Raw genomic sequence first — 22322 nt, 5'->3', positions numbered from 1 at the left:
AAATTGGAAAGAGTCCAGCAGAGGGCAACAAAAATGATTAGAGGGCTGGAGCACATGACTTATGAGGAGAGACTGAGGGAACTGGGATTATTTAGTCTGCAGAAGAGAAGAATGAGGGGGGATTTGATAGCTGCTTTCAGTTACCTGAAAGGGGGTTCCAAAGAGGATGGATCTAGACTGTTCTCAGTGGTACCAGATGACAGAACAAGGAGTAATGGTCTCAGGTTGCACTGGGGGAGGTTTAGGTTGGATATTAGGAAAAAAAACTCACTAGGAGGGTGGTGAAACACTGGAATGGGTTACCTAGGAAGGTGGTGGAATCTCCTTCCTTAGAGGTTTTTAAGGTCAGGCTTGACAAAGCTCTGACTGGGATGATTTAGTTGGGGATTGGTCCTGCTTTGAGCAGGGGGTTGGACTAGATGACCTCCTGAGGTCCCTTCCAACCCTATGATTCTATGATACTCTCCACCCATCAGACAGGCAGACTAATGGCTGTTCATTGCACGCAATGTCCCTGCAGGAGAAACTCCAGGGAGCCCTGGGCCCTCTGAGGAAGGAGCTGGAGGAAGCCCTGGTGCTGACGTCTAAAGAGAAGGAGAAAACCACAGAGTGGCAGGTGGGTGTCCGGGTTTCTCTCTCCCTGAGTCCTTCCCCCTGCAACGCTCCCAGGGATGAAGGAGCTGTGAAGCTCCAGGACAAGGGGTGTGAACCTGCTCTGGTTGCTTGCCCCATGATGGAGGCTTGGTGCCAGCAGGATCAGGCTGTGTCTCTGGTGGGGGTCTCAGCACAGCAGCTCCTGTACGTGGCAGAGGAGGGGCAGTTCCTGGCCCTAATGAGGTGGTGCAAACTCACCCCAGTGCTCTCTGATAGGGGCAAATTCTCAATAGCGGGTGAAGTGTTTTCACTATGACATGGACCCTGTTTCCCTCCTGCAGGTGGGGGTGGTGTAGAGGCTGCTGCAGCCAGTGGGATTCAGGGGCCTCCATGAAATAGCTCCACAGTGTGTCTGCAGCCTGGAGGACACAGGGATTGTTCCTTCTCCATCCTCCCCCATCTTCTCCCCCACAGTCCCTGCAGCGCATCTGCCCAGTGCCTGGGCCGGACACTAGAGCTGGGAGCTGGGGGGAGGATTTACTCCATGGGTGAGGTTCAACATCACTCAGCTGGCTGGGCTGGGGCCGGGCTGGGAGCTGAGCTCTTCTGAACATCAAACCCAGTTGTGGGTGCTGAGGTCTTTGCAAAGTCTGCCCCAAGGGTGCGTCTAAATGGCACCAACAAGTAGCTGCGGGCTAGTCACTGAGTCATTACCCAGGGGGCTGGGTGGGTTTGTACAGCCCCTGCTGCTGTGGCTTCACTGCTACCAACACCCGAGCAAGCTGGAGTGTGTCGTCACCTGCTGCCTTCACTTCTCCATTGCATTGTGGACACCCCCTGAGTCAGCAGAGCCAGGGGCAGGTCAGTGTAAAGCCAGGCAGAGCTTGGCCACTTCACAGCCTCTGCTGCCATCATGTGGCCACCTCATCCCAGTCACCTGCTACTGTTACTGTGACTTTACCTGTGCTTGTCTGTAGACAGATGATGAACCCATGGGACACAATGTCTGTGCCAGTTCACTTGCCTTTCACAGTGAAATCCCCAGAGAGTGTGGGGTGTGTGAGGAAGACACTGGCTGGTCACTGGACACATGGGCATGGGGTGCTCAGGCAGGCTGGGTGAGGCCAAAGCCAGCTCTGACAATACCCTGGGTGCCCAACACCCATGTGTGCCCCACTCCCTTGTGTCCATCCCATGCCACCTGCAAGAACATACTGCAGCTCTACAAAGCACCCTAGACAACCCTGCTACCAAACTGGCCTTATTAATATTGAACTTAATCAAACCCTTTGTGGTACGTTTCTCAAAGAAGTAAATATCCTTACAAACCTGATAGTGATTTAACATTTCCTGCTTCATGGACAGAGGCCCAGTCTGTGTAACTCAACATCTGGCTCATGTTTTCTCTGTGCCTTTCCTATTCTTCTATCTCCAGAGGAAAGTGAAGAATAAGAGAGAGACGATTGCAGGTGAATTTAACAAACTGCACACGCTGCTGAGAGAGGAGGAGCAGCTGCTTCTGCAGAGCCTGGAGGAGGAGGAGAGGGAGACTCTGCAGAGACTAAGGGAAAATGTAACCAAACTCTCCCAGCAAAGCTCCTCTCTGCAGCAGCTGATCATAGAGATCGAGGAGAAGTGTCAGCAACCAGTTGTGGAGCTGCTAAAGGTGAGACGGCATCAAAATTCTCCACCCATCCAGAATTAGAACTCAGATCCCTGGGTCTGGATTCCAACAATTAGAGTAAATGTATTCTGTGGTTTACTGACAAACAGAACATCCGGCTAAGGGCTCCATCAGTTCCAAAATATCCCAGTTCATGTTGGAGGGGAATTCTCCTCATGGAGACCCAGTGAGGCCATGGGAGATTAAATGGATGATACAAGAATGATACTGAGCTGAACCCATCCCTGCTCTGACTCCAGAACATTGGACCCAACACAGGCGATACACACAGATACTGATGAGTTGGGTCCCTAGAAGGGAGAATCCTTTAGCTAAATTACTGTCTCAGCTACATAAATGAAACAAGTGTTAATGCAAAATGGTGTATGAGATTTTACCACAAAACAGTGAAGCCTGGGAGGGTTGATCTATTTTCTAGATGAAAGTTTTATGCACGTTGTGTTAATACAAAACATTTTTTCTTTTTTTCCTTTCAGGATGTGAAAAGCACATTGAGCAGGTGTGTTTCCTATTGTCATTGCTTGGATATTCTTGGTGGTGGTTCTGGGATGCTGTGTGTACAGAGAAGCTGAGTGATGATGGGACGTTTTCTTCATAGGAGTGAGAATGTGAAACTCCAGGAACCAGAAGCTGTTTCTACTGACCTGAAGAACGTGTATAAAATTTCCCTTGACATGAGGGAAGCGCTGCAGAGATTCGGAGGTGAGTGGATTCTACTGGGACATTCAGCTGTGTTGTGCCTGGGGAACTGGACAGAGCCTGGGACCCCAGGACACGCTTGCACCCAGCTGACAAGCTTGGAGCCGTGATAGCTGGAGGCTGATGCGCTGAGTGCTGGGCAGTTTGCCTGCTACTTACAGCCACCTGCTGGTACTTGCCCAGGTGTCTGACCAGGCCCCGTCACTCTGACATCCTGACCCCTCCATGGCTGAGTTAATGGGTGTCACTGAGCCAGGTGCTGTGAGACTTGGACTGGGCCCATTGTGCTGGGAGCTGCACAGACGGGTAACGGATGACGTGTCTGTGCCTCTCTCCTGGGACATGTGAGGACTGCGTTGTGTGGCCACCGCTCAGCACTGCCCCAGCCCCCATTAGCCAAGGCTGGCCCAGCTTTCTGAGCTGGAAGAGGGGCCGGTCTGGCTGCTGTTGTCTGACCTGGGCCGTGTGTTACTGGGTAACAAGCTGAATCCTACGGGCCCCTCGTCTGCTCTGAGCACAGCCCAGTGTGAGGTTGGGTCAGTGGTTTCCTGCTCAGTGAGTGAGACTCACTCACAAGTGTGACCCTGTCACAACGGCTGAGCGTGAGCTGCCCCCATCCAAACCCCTCCCACAACCCCAGCGTGGAGACCGGGGGAAAGGCAGAAACCTGATAGCGAGGAGGGACAGAGAAGAAACTAAGGCAGAGGAGAGGAGGGAGGGAAGGTTCAATGAGCTCGGTCTGTGATTGTTGAACTGGCCCATTCCTCCTACCCGCCCCCGCCCCCGCCCGCTCCTCTCCTCCCACCCCCTACTCCCCCCAGCAGGGATCAGTGGAAGGGGCCAAGCTGGGTGTGTCTGTCCCGGCAGATGGAGGCTGCGGAGTCGGTGCTCGCTGCAGGGCCAGGATCTCAGGGCTCCAGGGAGCAGGAACCCCAGGCTGTGGGGGAAGCAGCTTCCTGTCTGTGATGGGCTGGAGCCAGCACATCCCTGCTCCCCTCCCCGTTCACTGCCCCCAGCCCAGCACAGTCTCTGCCCACTGGACCCCGAACACGGCTGGGCTCTGGGCCATTCCACACCCCTGGCCCCTGAGCCTGTCGGGACCCTGAGCCAGTCACCTCAGTGCCTCGTTCTAGGGGGTCACCAGCCCCTGGGGAGCCTCCTGTCAGCCCCCCAGAAGCCCCTTCCTGGGCAGGGTCCCAGGCCCTGAGTCACTCGCTGGCTGCTCCAGGCTTGCCAGGCCCAGGGTCTCCAGCAGGGTCACCGCGCTCGCTGCCAGAGCTCCCAGCCCCTGACCCAGCCCGTCCCGTTGTCCCAGCGCTGACCCCTCCCCTGCGGGTGGGGACGCTGCTGCTCTCAATGGCTGAGCCCCTCTCTCTGCCGCTGCCTCTGCTGCTGCGCTCGCAGGCTCGGCTCGGGCCAGGGCCAATGCGGCTGCTGGGGCTGTTCCTTCCCTCAGCACCTGGGTTCTCTGTGTCTGGGGCAAATGGCGGGTGAGTGGGCAGGGACCTGCTCAGAGACACACGCCCTGTGCTGCACCCAGAGGGCAGAGACCAGCCCGGGCTGGGCAGCAAAGTGCCACCGCACTGAGATTAACCCTTTCCTTCCACCCACCCCAGCAGCCCCGGCCGGTCAGTGCCACTCGACTGCCTGTGCTCTGACCCCAGGGACCCGGGTCCGGCAGCTCAGGGGAGTCTCTGGGAAAATGTGTGGGGCAGAGTAACCAGGGCTTCCTGCGCTTCAGGGTCCCTGTGTGCAATGGGGAAGGCCCCGCACTGTCATGCAGACCTTAGGAGCTGGGCAGTGAGTGTTGTTATTGATACCAGCCTCAGCCATTTCAGGGTATCTTGGCAAGTTTCTTGCCTCAGTTTACCCTCTTCAGCACTCCTTAAATTACGCCCCACAGTCCAAAAGATCTGAGAGAAAAGTCCCCTCCTGGGGTCCACTCTGAGTCCAAGTAAACCCCGAAATAAAATCCTTTCCCTCACTCTGCTCCAGCCTCCAGCTCTCACTGCAGCTCCTCACTGTCCTCAAGTCAGGAGCCCTCAGTCCTTCCAGAAGCTGGACTTGGATTAGTTTCCATAGTGGAATCAGATGACTCCAGCCCTCCCTCCTGGAGCTGGGTCATTTCAGACTGTGCCTTTATTCTCTGCATCCACTTTCTCCATCCGGGGGCAGCTCTCCAGGGTTCTGTCCTGCTACAGCTGCTGCTGTCATTGTCATCTCTGGCATCTCTTAGGGGAGCTCCTCTGCCTAGGACAGTGATCTCCAAACTGTTTTGTTCAAGCCCTTCCTTACCTGGTTTGCGCCCCAGCCGTGAGAGCTGTTGTCAAGAGCTGGGCCAGGAACGGGGCTCCAGTTGGGGCCAGAAGCTGGGCGCCATGGCTGGGAGTGGACCCGCGGTTGGGGCCGGGAGCTGGGGGCTTCAGCCCGGGGTAGAACCATGTTTGGGGCTGGGGCTGCAGCTGGGTTCTCAGCCTGGAGCAGGGCCGGGAGTCGGTGGCTGAAGTCGGGGCCCGAGATGCAGCTGGGGCTGAGGGTGGGGCCGGAGTGGAGCTGGGGGCAAAGCAGGGCTGGGTGACATTCCCTTCCCGCCACCATGGGGGCTGGTCCAGGCCCCGTCAGGCCCCCCAAATGTTCCTACACACCCTCTAGGGGGTCACGACCCACAGTTTGGGGAGCACTGCTCTAGGAGCCCCTTCCAGGCTCCTTGCTCTGTGAGCTCTCCTGGGAGCTCCTCTCCTCAGCAGCTTCCTGTCCCTAGGATCCCTTCAGCTGAGCCCTGGAAACCCTTTATCAGCCTCATTTGCTGTTTTGCTGCCGACTAGCCACCTAGGGATTTAATTACTTCCAGGTTGGTCTGGGTTGTCTCATTCTCCCTTACAGGGACCTGTCACAGGTAGTCTGGTCCCTGACTCCCCTAAAAGGACCAGCCCTCTTGATACATTTCCTCCCACCCCCAGAGCCAACCTGTATTCAAAGGGAGGCTTGACCATGGCTGACACTTGGTTATGTTCTGCTAGAAAAGTTTCAAACTCCAGGGAAGTAAATTGGTGGCCACTTCCAGGAGCTGCACGGACCTAGGGAGGCAGGGAGCCTGCCTTAGCCCCGGGCCCCCACTGCGCCACTGACCAGACTTTTAATGTCCCAGTCGGTTGTGGCAACCGGAGCCGCCAGGGTCCCTTTTCGACCAGGCGTTCCAATAAAAAAACAGATGCCTGGCAACCCTATGGACAGGTGCCAACCCTAGGTCCTGTCCACATGGCCCAGTAACACCCTGCTGAGCCAGGTACCGGCAGCCACATGCCAGCCCAGGCCCCTGGCAGGGACGCTGAGCTGCCAGCTGCCATGGTCACTAACAGTGTTAACTCTGTCACCTGCCACTCACCAGGCTTAGAGCCCCCAGGGCCCTGGGCCCAGCCCCAGGAACTGCTGTAAGCTGGCACCAGAGCAATGCAGGACTGGAAGGGCCCTCGAGAGGTCACCTAGTCCAGCCCCCCACGCTAGGTCAGGGACTAGACTATCCCTGGCAGGGATTTGTCCAACCTGTTCTTACAAACCTCCAGTGACGGGGATCCCACAACCTCCCTTGGAGCCGGATCCAGAGCTTCACGGCCCTGAGAATTAGAAAGTGTTTCCTCATCTCCAGCCTCAACCTCCCTTGCTGCAGATTGTGCCCATTGCTCCTTGGACAGGTTCTCTGTGTCTCCAAGCCTGAGCATCGCTGGTATCGCACTGAATGGCTGGGAGTGCCCAGGCTCAGAGTCCAGTTCCCAGTGGACAGGAGCTCACATTGTAACTCACCTTAACGACAGCCTCACCAGGCACCTCCGGAGGGAGGCCAAGGCCTGAAGGGGCTGCAGGGACGATTCCTCCCCAGGGAGAGGCTCCTGCAGCTGTCAGGGCTGAGCCATGTTGGCAGGACAGTGGGGAGCTGACACGTCCTCTGTTTCCTTATACCCTCGATACACAGAGCTCCAGCAGCCGGGGTGTAAAACCCAATTCGTATCCTCAGCACCGAACTCACTGACACTGCCCCAAGGGTCTTCTCCTACTGGGGTTGGGGAGTGAGTAAGGGGCACTGGAAGAGGGGGTCAGGGGGCCATGGCCCCATCACTTTTACCAATGGGAGGGCTGTTCCCTCCCACTTATTACCAGCCATAAGGGTGAGCGAGGATGGGGGAGTGGGCCGAGAGGAGAGACCAGGGGCTCTGGGTGTTGGGGAAGAGGTGGTGTGAAGGCAGGGGCTCAGGAAGAAGGGGCAGTGTGAGATCGAGGGTTCAGAGGTGCGGGGACAGGAGCTCGGGGAGAAGGGCTGGCACGAGTGGGTGACCCCTCTACTTTTAGGGAGCTTCCATCACTCCCGGGGAGAGCACCATCCCGGATCCTGATCCACGGGCACATCTGTGTATTTGCCGGGTGCACAGAGCTCTCTGTGTGGAGACACTTTCACGCTCACCCAGGAACCTGTGCTGGGAGGCCCCACTGCCCAGGAGGCTGAGGGCTCTCACTCCCCTGCACTGGGGGTGAAGGGAGGGGCCCTGGGGCTGCTGTTCCTCGTCCCAGGAAGGGGGTGAAGGGGATGTGGACACAGACAATGTCCCCTCTTGCACTGTGAGGGGCAGACCTGGCTCCTCCCTGGGCTTCAGAGCCTGAGCTCCAGCCAGAACCTGAAAATCTATGTGGCTATTTTTAATTCCAAAGAGGGAGCCCCGCCAGCCTGAATCTGTCCACCCTGTTCCAAGACTCGCTGCTGCAGGCTGTGTAGAAGGACCCAAAGTGTCGCCAGAGTCTGGGTGTGAAAGTTCCCAGCTGGTCTGACCCAGGGCTGGTTAATGAGAGCGAGGGGGGTGGCTGACGCAGTTGTTAGATGGAGACACCTGAACTCCTGGGGCTCTGAGACGGTCTCTGTGACTGTTATCCGCCCTGGGAGATGCCCAGGTGCAGCTGCAGAGGGTCTGTGCCGCTAGCATCGTCCATGGGACAAATGGCTCTGGGCAGAGAGTTCAGGCTGGAGCCAAGTCTCCATTTTCAGCCTGATTTGTGGGGGTGAGATCAGGGGTCCAGGGGGCATTTGTCTGCAAAGGGCAAATTAAAGAGCAGCTCTGGAGTGTTTCATCGCTGATGTCCGGAGCCCGGCCTGCCTGTAACTGCGTTTCTGGGGATGTTGACAGTCTCTCATTGCAAGTCACTGGGATTGGGGCTCCTAAGTTGCTCAGACAGGTTTGCAGTGGAGCTGGGTGAAATGTTTTGGACAAATAGTTTATTTGCTGCAAAATTATATTTCGGATCAACAGAAACTATTCGCGAATCCATGTCGGGTTTGCTGACTAGTTTCAATTAAGAGAAGAAGGTGCCGCCGCTTCCCTTGTAGCCTTTAGCCCAGTGGCTGGGCCCTCAGCTGGGAGCCCCAGGTTCAATCCCCCTGGGTGATGCCATGAAAGCTTGAACCGCTGGGCTCCAGGTGTCTGATGACGTCCCCCTGTGTCTAAACACTGCCATGGGCACTGGGCCAGAGTGTGGGGGTGAAAATGACTCTGCAGCCCAGTGGGTCGGGCCCCCATCTGAGAGCCCAGAGTCCAGATCCTCTGCTCCAGTGACCCTGTAATTATTGATCCATAACCCCAGTGAGGGGAGGGGTTACGGCCCCTGGCACAGCAGTGTCTCAGCCATGTCTGCCGGGGTTTCCTTGCACTGATGTAGCTGCACCGGTGCAAACCCCTAGTGTAGACGCGCTGTGCAGGTGTGAACGGGGACTGGTCCCCGGTGCAGTTTCTCCCAGATGGAGGGGGCAGTAAGTGGGGAAATGCCCCTTCCCTTCCCCACTGCCCTGGCCTCATTAGCAACAGCCCATTAGTGCACATTTATACCCCCCCCCCAAATCTTCCACTGTAATGCCCCCCAAGTGAGCCCAATCCAGGCAACTGCCCCCGTGGGGGTGGGACTCAGCCCGGCAAGGGGAGAGCCTGGCTGTGGGGTTTCCCTGGCTGGAAGGTGGGGCCTGTGGGGCCTTCCAGCATGGAGAGTCCCAGCTGCTCCCCCTGGGGCAGGGCTGCACCCCCAGTGTGTGTGGGGACAGCACTGACCTGCTCTGAGCGAGAAACCAACCACACATGGCCCGAAAGCAACAGAGATTCCCTGGGCCCTGCCTCTCCCTCCCCCTTCTCTGGCTGCCACCCGTCCCTTACCCTTCCCCCACCCCTGTGAGGGACCCTGGACCCTGCGTCTATTCTGACCCCTCAACAACATCCCTCCCTCTCTTCTCACTCCCTTTCTGCTCCCCTGGGCTCCTGCCCCTCTACTCCCACTTTGCCTCCCTGGCACATGCCCCTGCCCTCCACCCATCTCTGCCCCACTGGAACAGCCCATCCCTTCTCCCCCTGCCATCCTGGCATCTGCCCCTCTCCCCCAAACATCCTCTGCACCCTGGAGCCCTCCCATCACTTCACACCCCCGCTATGTCCTGGCGTCCACCTCTCCCCTTTCCCTCCTCTGTGCCATGTCTCCCACCCCTCCCCTCACCCTCCTCTGCTGTCCTGACTTTCACCCTTCTTACTCCCCTCAGCCCTCCTGACACCTGCCCCTCTCCCCACCCTCTCTGACCCCTGGCACCCGCCCCTTCCCTCACCCCCCTGTGCCCACCCCTCCTCTAGCCCCACTCTGACCCCCTGGCACCTGCCTCTCCCCAATCCCCTCTCCTAGCACCTCCCTCGGCCCACCTGCCCTGCCTCTCACCCCTCTCTGCCCCCTGGTGCTTGTCCCTCCTGTCCTCTGCCCACCCTGTGCCTGCCCTTCTGCTCAACCCCCTGAATCCCCTGGCACCTGCCCTCCCCCTCCCCCTGCATCCTCCTGCTGCCTGCCCCTTCCTTCCTCCTCCTGCCCCCCAACACCTGACCCTCCCCTTGGCCCCTTCCTTCCTGGTGCCCAGCCCCTCCCCACCCTCTGCCCCACTGACCCTGCTGTCCTCTCGCCCCTCTGCCACCATCACCCATGCCACCTTCTCTTTATTTCTCACCCCTGCCCCTCCCCTCCCCCTCTGGCTCCATGACATCTGCACCTCTCACCGCCCCTCCAGTTCCCTGGTGCCAGCTCCTCCTGTGCCCCAAGTCCCAGCTCTACCCTGGCCCCATCTGCCTCCCTGGTGCAAGTCCCTTCCCTCACCCGCCTTTGGGACCCCTGGTCTCAGCCCTTCCCCTCACCTCAGCACTGCCCCACCCCTCCCCTCCCCCTCTCCTACCCTCTGGGCCCCACCCTCCCTGCAGCCTCCCGCGGCCCCCCTGGTGCCCACATCTCCCTGCACACACCTCTGCCCCCTAGGGCCGGCCCTTCTCCACACCCCTCTCTGCCCCCCTTCTGCTCACCTGCTCCCTCCCCCCCATTCTGCCCCTTTGGCACCAATACCTGTTCATTCGCTCCCCCCCCCATGATTCCACCTCCCCCACTTCTCATCATCTCACCCCCTGGCAGCTCATTCTGCCCTTGATTTCCCCTGCCCATTGGAGCTCCCCCATTCCCTCACCCCCCTCTGCCCCCTGGTGCCTGCCCCTTCCCTTGCCCCCCGCAGCCTCCTCGGGTCTGTCCCCTTCTGCTCCCAAGGAGCCCACCCCTCCCCTCCCCTCTCCCCCTGCAGCCCCCTGGAACCTGCCCTTCCCTTCACACCCCTGTCGTCCTGGTGCCCCTCTCTTCCCTTATCACCCCATAGCCCTTGTGCCTGCCCCACCCCATGTCCCTCCCTCCTCCCCCTGCTCCTGTCACCTCCCCCTCCGCTTTCCTCTCCCAGCATCAGTCACCTCCCCTCCCCCGCCTCCCCTGACACCTTCCAACCCCTCCCCCGCTCCTCCTGCCCCTTCCCTCATTGTTTCCTCACAGGCAGAGGGGCCCTGACTCCACTCAGGCCACAACCCCTCCCCCCCCCCAGTGATTAATGGGGCTGCAGGTTAATTTCCCTTTGATCTCAGTGACCAGCCCCTGCCCCTAGTCCTGACTCTGTGACTCTCTCCCCAGTGGACGTGACTCTGGATCCAGACTCGGCTCATCCCAAACTCGTCCTGTCGGAGGATCGGAAACGTGTGAGACTCGGAGAAAAACGCCAGGATCTGCCCGACAACCCTGAGAGATTTGATACGTACCCTGAAATTCTGGGCGCTGAGGGGTTCGCGGGCGGGAGGCGTTACTGGGAGGTGGAGGTGGGAGACAAGACTGAGTGGGTACTGGGGGTTTGTAGGGAATCTGTGAGCAGGAAGGGGCAGGTCAGACTCTCACCTAGGAATGGACACTGGGTCGTGTGGCTGAGGGATGGGGGATACGAGGCCCGCACCTCCCCCTCGACCCCCCTCCCCGTGAGCGTCAGGCCCAGCCGGGTGGGGATTTTCCTGGACTATGAGGCGGGCGAGGTCTCGTTTTACAATGTGACTAACAGGTCCCATCTCTTCACTTTCACTGGCACCTTCTCCGGGAAGCTCCGTCCTTATTTCTATCCTGGTCTCAACGCTGGGGGTACAAACGCGGCTCCCCTGATAATCTGCCCGGTCCCAGCTCAGGCCGGAGGGAATCTCGGTCCCTGACAGTGACCCCGCGGCACAGACTGGCCCCTCCCAGCCCAGCTGCTCTTCCCACCCCCAGTGGTGGGGGCCAGTTACTGCAGCAACTGGACTTTCTGTGCTGACCGGACGCTGCCAGTTTCCCTTTTCAGCTGGAGCTTCCAGTCGAAAACCGGACACCTGGGAACCCCCAGCCCCCACCTTCCCCGTCCCCTGCCCCAGGGGTAGCAGATGGTGGGGGATGGGGTCATTCACTCTGGCCAGAATTTTCTACCCCTGTGAAATCTCAATATAAAATATGAAAGAAAAAAGATTATTTTAACTAGAAAATATTGTTGTAACAAGGTGTAAATACAAGAATATTTTACTTTACATTTCAACAGTATTTAAAAAACAAGCATCTAAATATATTTGTAGAAATGGAATTATTTACATTTTTTATCTTTCCCTCAAATCTATAGTGAAGTTTAACTTCTCTAAATAATGTCATTTGTATTTCAACTGTGGAATTTCAAGAAATCCAAAATTTTTATCTTAACAAAATAAACTATTAAATTGTCAGACTGGGTTGTTCGGTTACAATGTACATGTGTCATAAACATCACAACTACACACATGTGTAGCTGCTCTCTCTCTCTTTCACCCCCCCCCCCCCGCCTTATTGTCTTGATTGGTTCTCTCTGGCAGGCAGGGCACATACACCCACCTGCTGCACTACACCTTTGAAAATTAATAGTTGAAAAAATGATAGAATTAAAAGCAGAAAAGAGTCCTGTGGCACCTTATAGACTAACGGACGTTTTGCAGCATGAGCTTTCGTGGGTGAATGCCCACTTCATTGGATGCATGTGGTGGAAATTTCCAGAGGCAGGTATAAATATGCAAGCAAGAAGCAGGCTGGAGATAACGACGTTAGTTCAATCAGGGAGAATGAGGCCCTCTTCTAGCAGTTGAGGTGTGAACACCAAGGGAGAGTGTAGCGAGTCGGTGTGGCTCCCCTCCGGCCCAGCAGAGGGAGCTCCCGGCCAGACGCCCAAGTGGGCTGAGACACCACTTCCTGTTCCCGCCCCCCGGAAGTCAAGGGGCGGGACAGGAAGTATAAAAGGAAGATGCCAGAGCTCAGTCAGGAGCCAGCAGCCGCCGGGAGCAGACGTGCCGGCGGGAGCTCCTGACTGGGAGCCCTCCAGGAACCAAGGCAGCTGCCCAGACTGGCCTCCGCTTCCCCGCGCCCACTACGAGGAGGAGCCGCCAGAGCTGCCCCGTGACCGGTACTGGGACGAGCCGCCGGACCGCCCCTGCGCCCCCCCCGAAGAGGAGCCACCGGGGCTTCCCCGGCCCTGCTACCCGGAGGAGCCGCCGGAGCAGGCCTGGCCGGACTTTCCGGAGGTGCTACTAGACCTCCCACCAAGCCTGGACCCGGAGGAGCCGAGGACCTTTGACTGGCCCGAACCTGGTACAAGTGTGCAGGTAGGCCCCGTGGGGGATATGGAGTGTAGCCCGGGGATAGCCGACCCCTGTCAGGCTACGGACACTGAGGTGCCCATGTCAGTGTGTTGCGGTCAGGACCCCACTGACCAGCGGCCGTGAGAGCCGCTAATAGGGCCCCGGGCTGGAACACAGTGGAGAGGGCGGGCCTGTGTTCCCCCTGCCACCCCACTCGCGGGTGGCAGTTTCCCCCTCACCTCAGCGCTCAGGCACGGAAGCCTGCAATTACCTTTGCTGTTGCTCAGCCCCTGCTCCAGAGGCCTGAGCTTGTATTGACTTTGCTGTTGCTCAGCCCCTGCTCCAGAGGCCTGAGCTTGTATTGACTTTGCTGTTGCTCAGCCCCTGCTCCAGAGGCCTGAGCTTGTATTGACTGTGCGGGTGCCCGGCTCCTGCTATAAGGGTCTGCGCCCAAGGACTGCTGTCCGGCTGCCTGCCCTAACTGAGGGCCGGGGCGTATACTTAGTGACTGTGTGCCTTGTGCGGCCCCTGCCTGAGGATCTGAACCTGGACTTATATTGAGACTGATTGCTGTTATCCAGCCCCCCTGCTCCAGAGGGCCTGGACTTCCCACGTAGAGGGGACAAGGGGCGAGTCGGTGTGGCTCCCCTCCGGCCCAGCAGGAGGGTTGAGCCCCGACTCGCCAGCTTACAGAGAGAAACTGCTTTTGTAGTTGGCAAGCCATTCACAGTCTTTGTTCAATCCTGACCTGATGGTGTCAAATTTGCAGATGAACTGAAGCTCAGCAGTTTCTCTTTGAAGTCTGGTCCTGAAGTTTTTTTGCTGCAGGATGGCCACCTTTAAATCTCCTATTGTGTGGCCAGGGAGATTGAAGTGTTCTCCTACATGTTTTTTTTATATTGCCATTCCTAGTATCTGATTTGTGTCCATTTATCCTTTTCTGTAGAGACTGTCCTGTTTGGCCGATGTACATAGCAGAGGGTCATTGCTGGCATCCCTGCCTGCACCCTGTGCAGCAGCACTCTTGGAACTATAAGCCATATAAGCAAATACTTTCTAAAACTAAAACAAAATGTAGCCCCTTCTTTTGCAATGTTCTTCAGGAGGCAGCAAACATTTTTCATCGTTGTTCAGTGGGGGATGGAGCTGCCCCTTGCGCTGCCACTCTGTGCTGTGCTACCTTACAACAAAGGGACTGCGCCTGTAGAGGGAGGAGGGAAGGAGACACATGTTATGGCATCTCCCCCCCCCCCCCGTCCCCTTAGCACCCACCGGGAGATGACTATGCTGCTGTGCTCCCCCGCGAAGCCACAGCTCCCTGCCCCCCCAGCACCTGCCTTCCAGATTTGAACACCTCGAAATTCAGGATTGCTCAGGCTCAGTTTGGGCAGCTGTTACTTCATTTCTCCCAAATCAAATACACTGATCCACTGTAATTTGCTGTAGAAAAAGTAGGATAAAATTGAGCAAGAAATGCTTCCCAGTGGTTATTAGGACTGGAATTGCTATTTTCAACAGCCATTGCCTTTTTTGTTTGTTTGCTTGTTTGTTTGTTTGTTTTGTTTGTTTAAAAGGAAGACTGTGATATTGCATTGGCAAATTCCCCATAGAAACAAAGAGTGGAACAAAAGAATAATAAAGGCACCTCAACTTTTCCTCATTTATGGAGGACAGTCTTATAATATGCATCCAGATCTCCTCCAATCACACAAGCTGAAAATTGTTCCACCTTACTGCAGCTCTGTAACCATATGGAACCAATCTTGCCTGTGTTCTGTGCACATCCAAAATTCCTGCTGAATGACCTACCCAGGGCTGTGGCGGAAGGAGGGTGCATGTGGAGTGGGGGAGAGCCCAGGGCTGGGGCGGCAGGAGGTGTGGTGGGGGCAATGGTGGGGGGGAAGGGTGGAGCCCAGGGCTGGGGCAGCATGGGGTGTGGTGAGGAGCCCAGGGCTGGGGTGGGGGGCAGCCAAAATTTTTTTTGCTTGGGGTGGCAAAAAACCTAGAGCCGGCCCTGCAAGTGATGATGTCACTCTTCCTCTTTTATACTTTCTTCCAGCTGCTAGAAAGATCCTTGGGAGGGGTGTTAGGCCTTGTCTACACTAGTGTTTTGTCAATGCAAGTTACACTGACAATCAAAAACCAGTATAATTACATCGCTTGTGCATGTTCACACTATGCGCCTTCTGTCGGCAAAGCACAGCCACACTTGGTGCTCTAGCATCAACAGTGAGAGCAGTCGGGAAGGCTGGATCCCGCACTCCTCTCTACTGGGGTGATCACTGTTATGAATTAGGTCTGGTGATTAATCACAGTTAACTCATTCAATTAACTAAAAAAATTAAATTATCAAAACCAATTTTAAATTAATCATGATTAATCACAGTTTTAATCGCACTGTTAAACAGTAGAATACCAATTGAAATATATTAAATATTTTTGGATGTTTTTCTACATTTTAAAATATTTATTTCTATTACAACACAGAACACGTTGGGGGGAGCTGGGTTGGGCTGGGGGAGGCAGCAGCTGGGGCTGGGCAGTCACCATGGGGGACAAGGTTCTTCTCACTGTAGAGGATTTTACATCATACATTAATAACCAGAGGAAATGGGGTGATATCAGTGGGGATTTTATTTCCAAATGGAAGAATTAGAGAGAAAACAGCAACATCTGCAGCTGGAGACGAGTGTCTAGAATTTAAAAAAATGGCCTTTCCTTAAAGATGACCTGAAGAGGAGAGAATAACTGGGATCTGCTTCCTTTTGTGATTCTCTAGGTCACAGAGGGGAGGCCTGACAGATTCCTGGCAGGGATTTTTCCACCTAAAAAATGAATTGCTCTTGAGTTTTCTCCCTAAAATACCTTCACTCCCCTGTTGTTGCTGTGGCTGGTTGGGAAACTACCATGTGTATTTGGAGTTTTCTTAGGGCCAGTCTACACTTAAAACACTGCAGTGGCACAGCTGTGCTGCTGTAGCACGTCAGTGAAGATGCTCCCTGCACCAACTTCCCTGTGAGCTGGTAGCTGTGTTGGAAGAAGCCCTCCCCTGTTGACAGGTTTACACAGGGGTTAGATCAGTTTAACTGTGTCAATCGGGGGTGGATTTTTCACACCCCGAGGGGTGTAGTTCTACCCACTTAATTTCCTACTCGAAACCTGGCCTCAGATTCTCAGCACAGAGGGAGGTGCTGAATATTGAACTAAACAGATCTTTTGTGCCAAGTGTTCTTAAGAACAGAATTTTTAATTAGTAAAAGAATAAAAAAGTTTGAAGGCCTTTTTCACCTCTATTGATCCCAAGGAAACAACGATCAGAAAACTCATTATTTGATCTTTTCTTGGTCACCTTTAAAAATTGTGGCTGCATCACCTCAATTCAGGATTAGGTGGAAGGGAGCTTGATGTTGGTAAAGGTCTGTGCCCCAGAAAGGTCCAATCACAACCTTTCTGCCATTAGTTAATTACACTAATAAATAAAATGCTGATGAGGAAGGTAAAGCACTGACACTAGGAAGTGTAATTTCAGAGTCTTAAAATATGAAGTGTAGCCTTTATCTATTTAGAGTAAATGTAGTGATGTTGTCTTACATCACTCTGGGTTTTGGCTCTGGTTTGCTACAGTTTCCAGCTCAACAGATTGAAAGTCACCTCTGCTATGCGTTTCAGATGTAGGGTCTCTAGGAACTCATGAAGACCAAAGGGCAGTGACCACACATACATCCGCCACGTCTAATCTTCATTACAAGTTTTATTAGAGTCACAAGCAAGATTATAATTACCAAAGCGTATCTAAATCTTGTGAATACCCCTGCACACATTATTAATATAGTCATACACATATCCTCAAAGATATCCTTAGGGTCTGATGGATTCCTCAGCAATTGATCATCCATAGAGGGATGGTTTCCTGCTGGGAATTTTCCCTTGGGCACTCCCAGTATTTAATCAACCTGGAACCTGCCTTCTCTCTAAGGTGCAGGGCATCAAGTGCCGCACACCCTAATTAGTGGAGCCATGCAGTGTGTGGCCTCCACTAATTAGGCACCTGAACCCCAGAGAGGATAGCACATGTAAGCGGTGAGGTGGGAGGGGGAATAGGAGGGAGTTTGGGGTGTGCAGGGCTGCTGAGGTGAAGGAGCAATGCCTCTCCCCTAACCCCTGCTGAGCTGTCTGGCCCCGGGGAAGAGAGAGGTGTCTCTCTCCCAGCTCTGGGGCTGAGGTAACAGATTGGAACGCAGGGGCTGCCAAGCCAGAGGCGGCCTTTGGGAATCCAGCTGATCTCTGCAGACAGGTTTGTATTTTCCAGTTACACTGACTGGAGAGGGGGAACCTTCCCTCTGCAGGAATTAAAGTTCCCTCTGGGAGGTACTGTCCTGATCCTTTGTGAGCTCCTGCTTTCCACTAGCCTCTCAGGTAGGGTGACCAGACAGCAAATGTGAAAAATCCGGATGGGGGGGGTAATAGGAGCCTATATAAGAAAAAGACCCAAAAATCAGGACTGTCCCTATAAAATTGGGACATCTGGTCACCCTATTCTCAGGCAGCCCAGCTCCAAGACTGCTGCGGCCCAGGAGAGAGAGATGCTTCTCCCCCAGCCTCTGCTTGAGCTGCACTGGCTGGACAGATAAGTGCTTTGCTGAATCAACCTTCTTGAATATTCCTCACTGCAGAGCTTTCTGCTTCAGTGACATAAATCCTTAGAAATGCTGGTTCCCTGCTCCTGACATTCCCAGCCATGTATTTGCCTTCCTGTCTCCAAGCCATGTCTTTGTTTTCCTTCACAGAGCAGAGTTCAGTGGATTTCCTGTACTTCTTCCTCAGGCTCTTACCCTTAAAGTGGCAGAGCTGGAACAGTCAGGACCTCCCTCCAAATGAGGAAAGCAGTAGGGAGAACAAGAGCAATTACTGGCAGGTGGGGGCTTCTCTCAGAAATAGGCATTAGGGCTCTGACAAGGGAAGGCTGCAGCATTTCCACTGATAACTTAAATTTACAAAATAGGCACAGTAAGAAAAATGCAGCATGAGAACTTATTAGAGTTTGATTTAAGGGATGTTTACTTGGTATAATTTGAAAAGTGATGCTGACAATTTGTGTTTTAATTGTTACAAAGTTTTAACTTTCTGAATCTCAGTATCTTACCTGCCATTAAATAATTATCGTGTGACCAAAATATTGTCTGACCTCCCCCATAAATTCCCAACAACTGTGAACATTTAAATTGATAAACTGTGCAACTGTGAATGTTTAAATAGATAAATATAAAAAATATTAATTTTATCTGTCAAAATTCCATATAAATAAAATGAATTCTGGCCAAGCCTAAATATCAGTCCTTAGACACACAGGTCTGCAAGCTCATCAGGACAGGGGGATGGATTCTGATGTCCATGGGAAGCCCCAGTGACCCTCCCCACCAGCACAGGGGGCTGATTGCAGGACCCAGGGCCTAGCTTTAGGCACCAGCTAAGGAAGCAGGTGCCTGGGGCAGCAAATCTGATAAAGGTCCCAGGCCCAGCAGGGAGATGAAGTTTCTCGCTGGGATTCTGAATTCCTGTGTTAGCTCCATGAGGGGTTAAACTCTGATGCCAGCCTGCACTAGAGGAGATCACTGTGCTAAACACTGGGTGGACCCCAAAACCCTTGAATCCACCCATAAAATTGTTAGGTAAAAAGCAAGTCCTTAACTCACCTCACCAGCACCCGAGTTTGTGCGGAGTTGGTATGGGGCTCACAAGTCTGTCAGAGACCAGACAAACAATTTGTTGATCAACCGGCTCACACCATCCTTAGCATAAAAGCTTCGGAGTAAGTGTGGCAAGTTTATTAGGGGTGAGCATCAATGTTTATACACAGAAGTAAACAAAGTGATTAACAGATCATAATGGTCATGCATAATCAATTAAGATTCTACAGGATAAAACATGGTTAAAAATGTAAATTAGAAAAGACAAAGGAGGAGATGGCTGCTTATTGGGGGGGGGGTTGTCATGAGTAGTTCGCAGGTCATAGCTTTGATTAAAAGTTTCAGATAGAGACATCAAGTCTGGGTTAAGTTTAAACTCATGAAAAGTTCAGACTCAACATTCCTCCATTTGTAGCTTTGGGATAACTATTTACCAAAAGCTACACCCCATTTTAAGGAGCCAAGGGCCGCTTGGCAATTTCAGCCTGGGCCAACTCAAAGAGAGTAAGGCCTTTGGCTGAAGTAGGAAAAGAATAAACTGACCCACATGAGTTTATGAGGGAGGGGACACACTGAATACAGCAACACAGTATTATAAGGATTACTATGGCCCCAACAATACCCACCAAGAGTTTTTTAACCCACCCAAATCCAGGCAGCCAATTTTATAAGGCTCCCCACCAATCATAAGGTGGCTGGCCAGAGGAGTAGTTTTTAGCCATTTCCCTTAGATGTTTGGTACGTTGAAAAGTGTCAGGGTAGGTGTCGTTTACCAAAAACACAGCATTTTTTATTTATGAGGGCGCAAGTTTCTTTTTAGGCTGCTAACATTATGTTTTAAAGCCATTTGGTTTTGCAAAGCTAACTGGCGCAGCTGGGACATTTTCCCGGCCTGATTCTTAAATAGGGTCGCAGTTTTCATTGGTTACCCTGAGATATCTGTTAATTGGCACTCCTGTTTTGTTCCATGTAAGATTGTGTTGGACTGGATCTTTTACTCTAGCCGTGGCATTCAAGTTATATTAGCAGTGGTCAGGGGAATGGTGTGAAGGGGAGTCCCTGTTCTGCATTTACTAGAACTTGAGTACATACCCAGCAATTACTTCTATTTCCTAAAATACGAGTTTTAACCTCGTGGGAATATTTAATAAAAGCATTATTTTTATAAGCAGAAAATAAACTAAAAAGGCATAATAAAAAACATACAGTTGTCAGAATAAAAGGTCCTCTTATTTTTTTCCGAGTCAATTTAAGTCTGATGTCTGAAAGAGGTAAGCTGGTCCACTGGTCAGAGGCAGTGTCCTCAGTGGTGGCAAGAGCTGCTGGTCCGTCACTGTGGTCCACTACGGCTGGCTTGACGTGGGAGTGGTGGATCCAGGATTTGCGTCCTTCCAGGAACACTGCAGTCTGGGTTGTTAAAAGAACCTGGTGCGGTCCAGTAAACCTCGGCTGGAGGGCGTTGCCACGAATGAACTTTTTGGCCCAGACGAAGTCCCCTGGTTGGAACGAGTGGATCTGTTCTTTCAGCGGCACGGTCTGGGAAAACTGTGAGGCTTTCCAAAGGGTACGGAGGCGAGCCATCGATGCGGAGGGCGGCTTCTTTCGCGGTTACTTAGTAGGATGTCATCTACGTATAGGACTAACAGTGGATCCCTGCGGACTGGTGAAGCCTTTCAAGTCGTGGCGGAGGCATTGGCTGAAAATCGTGGGCTGTCTCTGTAGCCTTGAGGAAGTCGTTGCCAGACATAACTTTGTCCCTCCCAGGTGAAACCAAAGAGATATTGAGAGTCTGTGGGTGCACAGGAATGCTGAAAAAGGCTGATTTTAAGTCAATAAACAGTGGAACCACTCAGCATCCCAGGGGATTTGGCTGATGATAGTAGCTGGATCAGGAACTACTGCATGAAGAGGGACCACATACTGATTAATAACCCGTAGATCCTGTACAAAGCGCCAACGAATAGGGTCTCCGTCCTTTTTAGGAGGCTTTTTGACAGGCAGTATAGGGGTATTACAGGGAGTGCGCTGAGGGCGGACTAGCTTTTGTGCAATGAATCCCTCGACAATGGGGCGGATGCCCTCCCGGGCTTCCAGCGACAGGGGGTATTGGGGGACTGAACGGGGGGGGGCTAAGGAGGGCTTCACTTGAATCCGTACGGGCTCTGCCTAAAGGAGCATGCCAACAATCAGTGTCAGAAATTCCCCAGAGGGTTTGAAAGTGCAAGTCAGTGAGTGTCAGGGGTGAGAGAGGGGGGGGGGGTTCCCAATTACCCTGAGCTGGGGCCGTGAATCTTACTAACAACCTGTCAATCAATAAATCCAAACCCCTTCAGGAGTGACAGGTTTAAAGTAGCCTCAAGCTTACAGAATAAATCCCTGGCCCCATCAAAGGGATCGGACAAAGCTGGGGAAAAAAGAAAAAATCGGTGAGAAAAACAATTATCAGCATAAATAACATTTTAGAGGCAAAGAGAGTTCCAAGAGAAAGACTGGGTGTAGTGCCTTCCACCCCAGTTGCAGTTTTTTAACGCTCAGAGGATAGCCAGGGAGAAGGGGCATGAAATTAAAAGAAGAGAAAGTAGCTTCAGTATCAATGAGGAAACAGACAGGCATCCCCTGGACTGAAAGGGTTAGATTGGAGGCACTTAGCTGGGAGGGGATAAAGTGAGGAAAGAGCCGGCAAAAGACATTAAGGAAATAAGACCAACAGATTGTTTGCCTTCGCCCCCGGGGTACCGTCATTGAGAAGGGTGAGTTTGGCTGCAGCTGCTGCAGTTGCCCGTAGTTTGATCCAGGCCTTGAGGCACGGTCAGGGCTGGTGGTTTTTTTTGCAGGGGTGTATTCGACCCTGGTGTTAGTATCTGCGGATGGCTACCCTGGACCCTCTGGGCGACCCCAGGGAGCATTCACGTTTAAAAGTGACCGGAGGCTGTCCGCCACTGAAAACAATTTCCTGGTGGCTGGGGTTGCCAGGTACCCTCTTCCCCGAGCACCCTGAAATCCCCTGCCACGGCCACCAGTGCTTCTTCTGCTCGAATACCACCGCGAAAAGCTAAAGCCATTAACTTATATTTTTCCTTTTTCTCTTTCTTTTTAACTAACTTTCCCTTACTTTCTCCCATGCAAAATCAGGCTACGACCAGCACTGAAGTGACTGACTCACCTCCCCAACCAGGTCGAAACTTTAAGAAATAATCCCATACTAGGGGTACTCGACTGATTCACAAAAAATGAAATAAGAGTAGTATTCATCCTGCTGCGATCTGCTTGATCCTTTTGCCTAAGGTTAAAAAAATTTTTAGTCCTATCTCTGAGGTGTGCCCTTCCATTCCTCCTCCTTATCCCTCCTGCAGAGATACCGATCTGGAGTCCTGCCAGATTCCCCTTTGCACTCTGGGAGGAGAGTCCCCATGCGGAGAAATAGGGGCAGGTGCAGTGGGGACCAACTGACGAGTTAAAACACGCCGTGGTTTACACCCTATCATCGAAATAACATGGAGGGGGTTTCACTCTCGGAAGAAATACCTCTGGGACGTTGGGTGGCCATAATTTTTAAAGATTTCCACAGCTCTGCTGCTGTGTCCCCAACAAAACCAGTAACATAACTTTCGATACTGGCTCCTTACCTCCTCTTAAGGCAAGCCTGTTCGAAAGAGTCCAAACGAAGGCCACCTCATC

General features: G+C 53.4%; 1 protein-coding gene across 3 annotated transcripts in view; it reads left to right on the top strand.

Annotated features, from left to right (window-relative positions):
- The window catches only part of LOC123346492 (E3 ubiquitin-protein ligase TRIM39-like), a 38678-nt gene that overhangs the window by 6573 nt on the left and 9783 nt on the right, over positions 1-22322 (top strand). Inside the window, exons 2-6 of one of the 3 annotated variants that reach the window (XM_044983924.1) lie at positions 521-616; positions 2030-2260; positions 2755-2777; positions 2877-2980; positions 10979-11588. In XM_044983924.1, coding sequence (XP_044839859.1) covers positions 521-616; positions 2030-2260; positions 2755-2777; positions 2877-2980; positions 10979-11538 — 1014 coding nt within the window. In that variant the 3' untranslated portion in view covers positions 11539-11588. Of the gene's footprint in view, positions 1-520; positions 617-2029; positions 2261-2754; positions 2778-2876; positions 2981-10978; positions 11589-22322 lie in introns of those variants that run through there. The other 2 variants (XM_044983925.1, XM_044983926.1) reach the window with 2 other exon arrangements.

This window comes from Mauremys mutica, chromosome 12 (assembly GCF_020497125.1).
Source record: "Mauremys mutica isolate MM-2020 ecotype Southern chromosome 12, ASM2049712v1, whole genome shotgun sequence".
Classification (NCBI taxonomy): domain Eukaryota; kingdom Metazoa; phylum Chordata; order Testudines; family Geoemydidae; genus Mauremys; species Mauremys mutica.
Note: the sequence above shows the minus strand (reverse complement) of the source record. Positions and strands in the feature narration are given on the sequence as shown.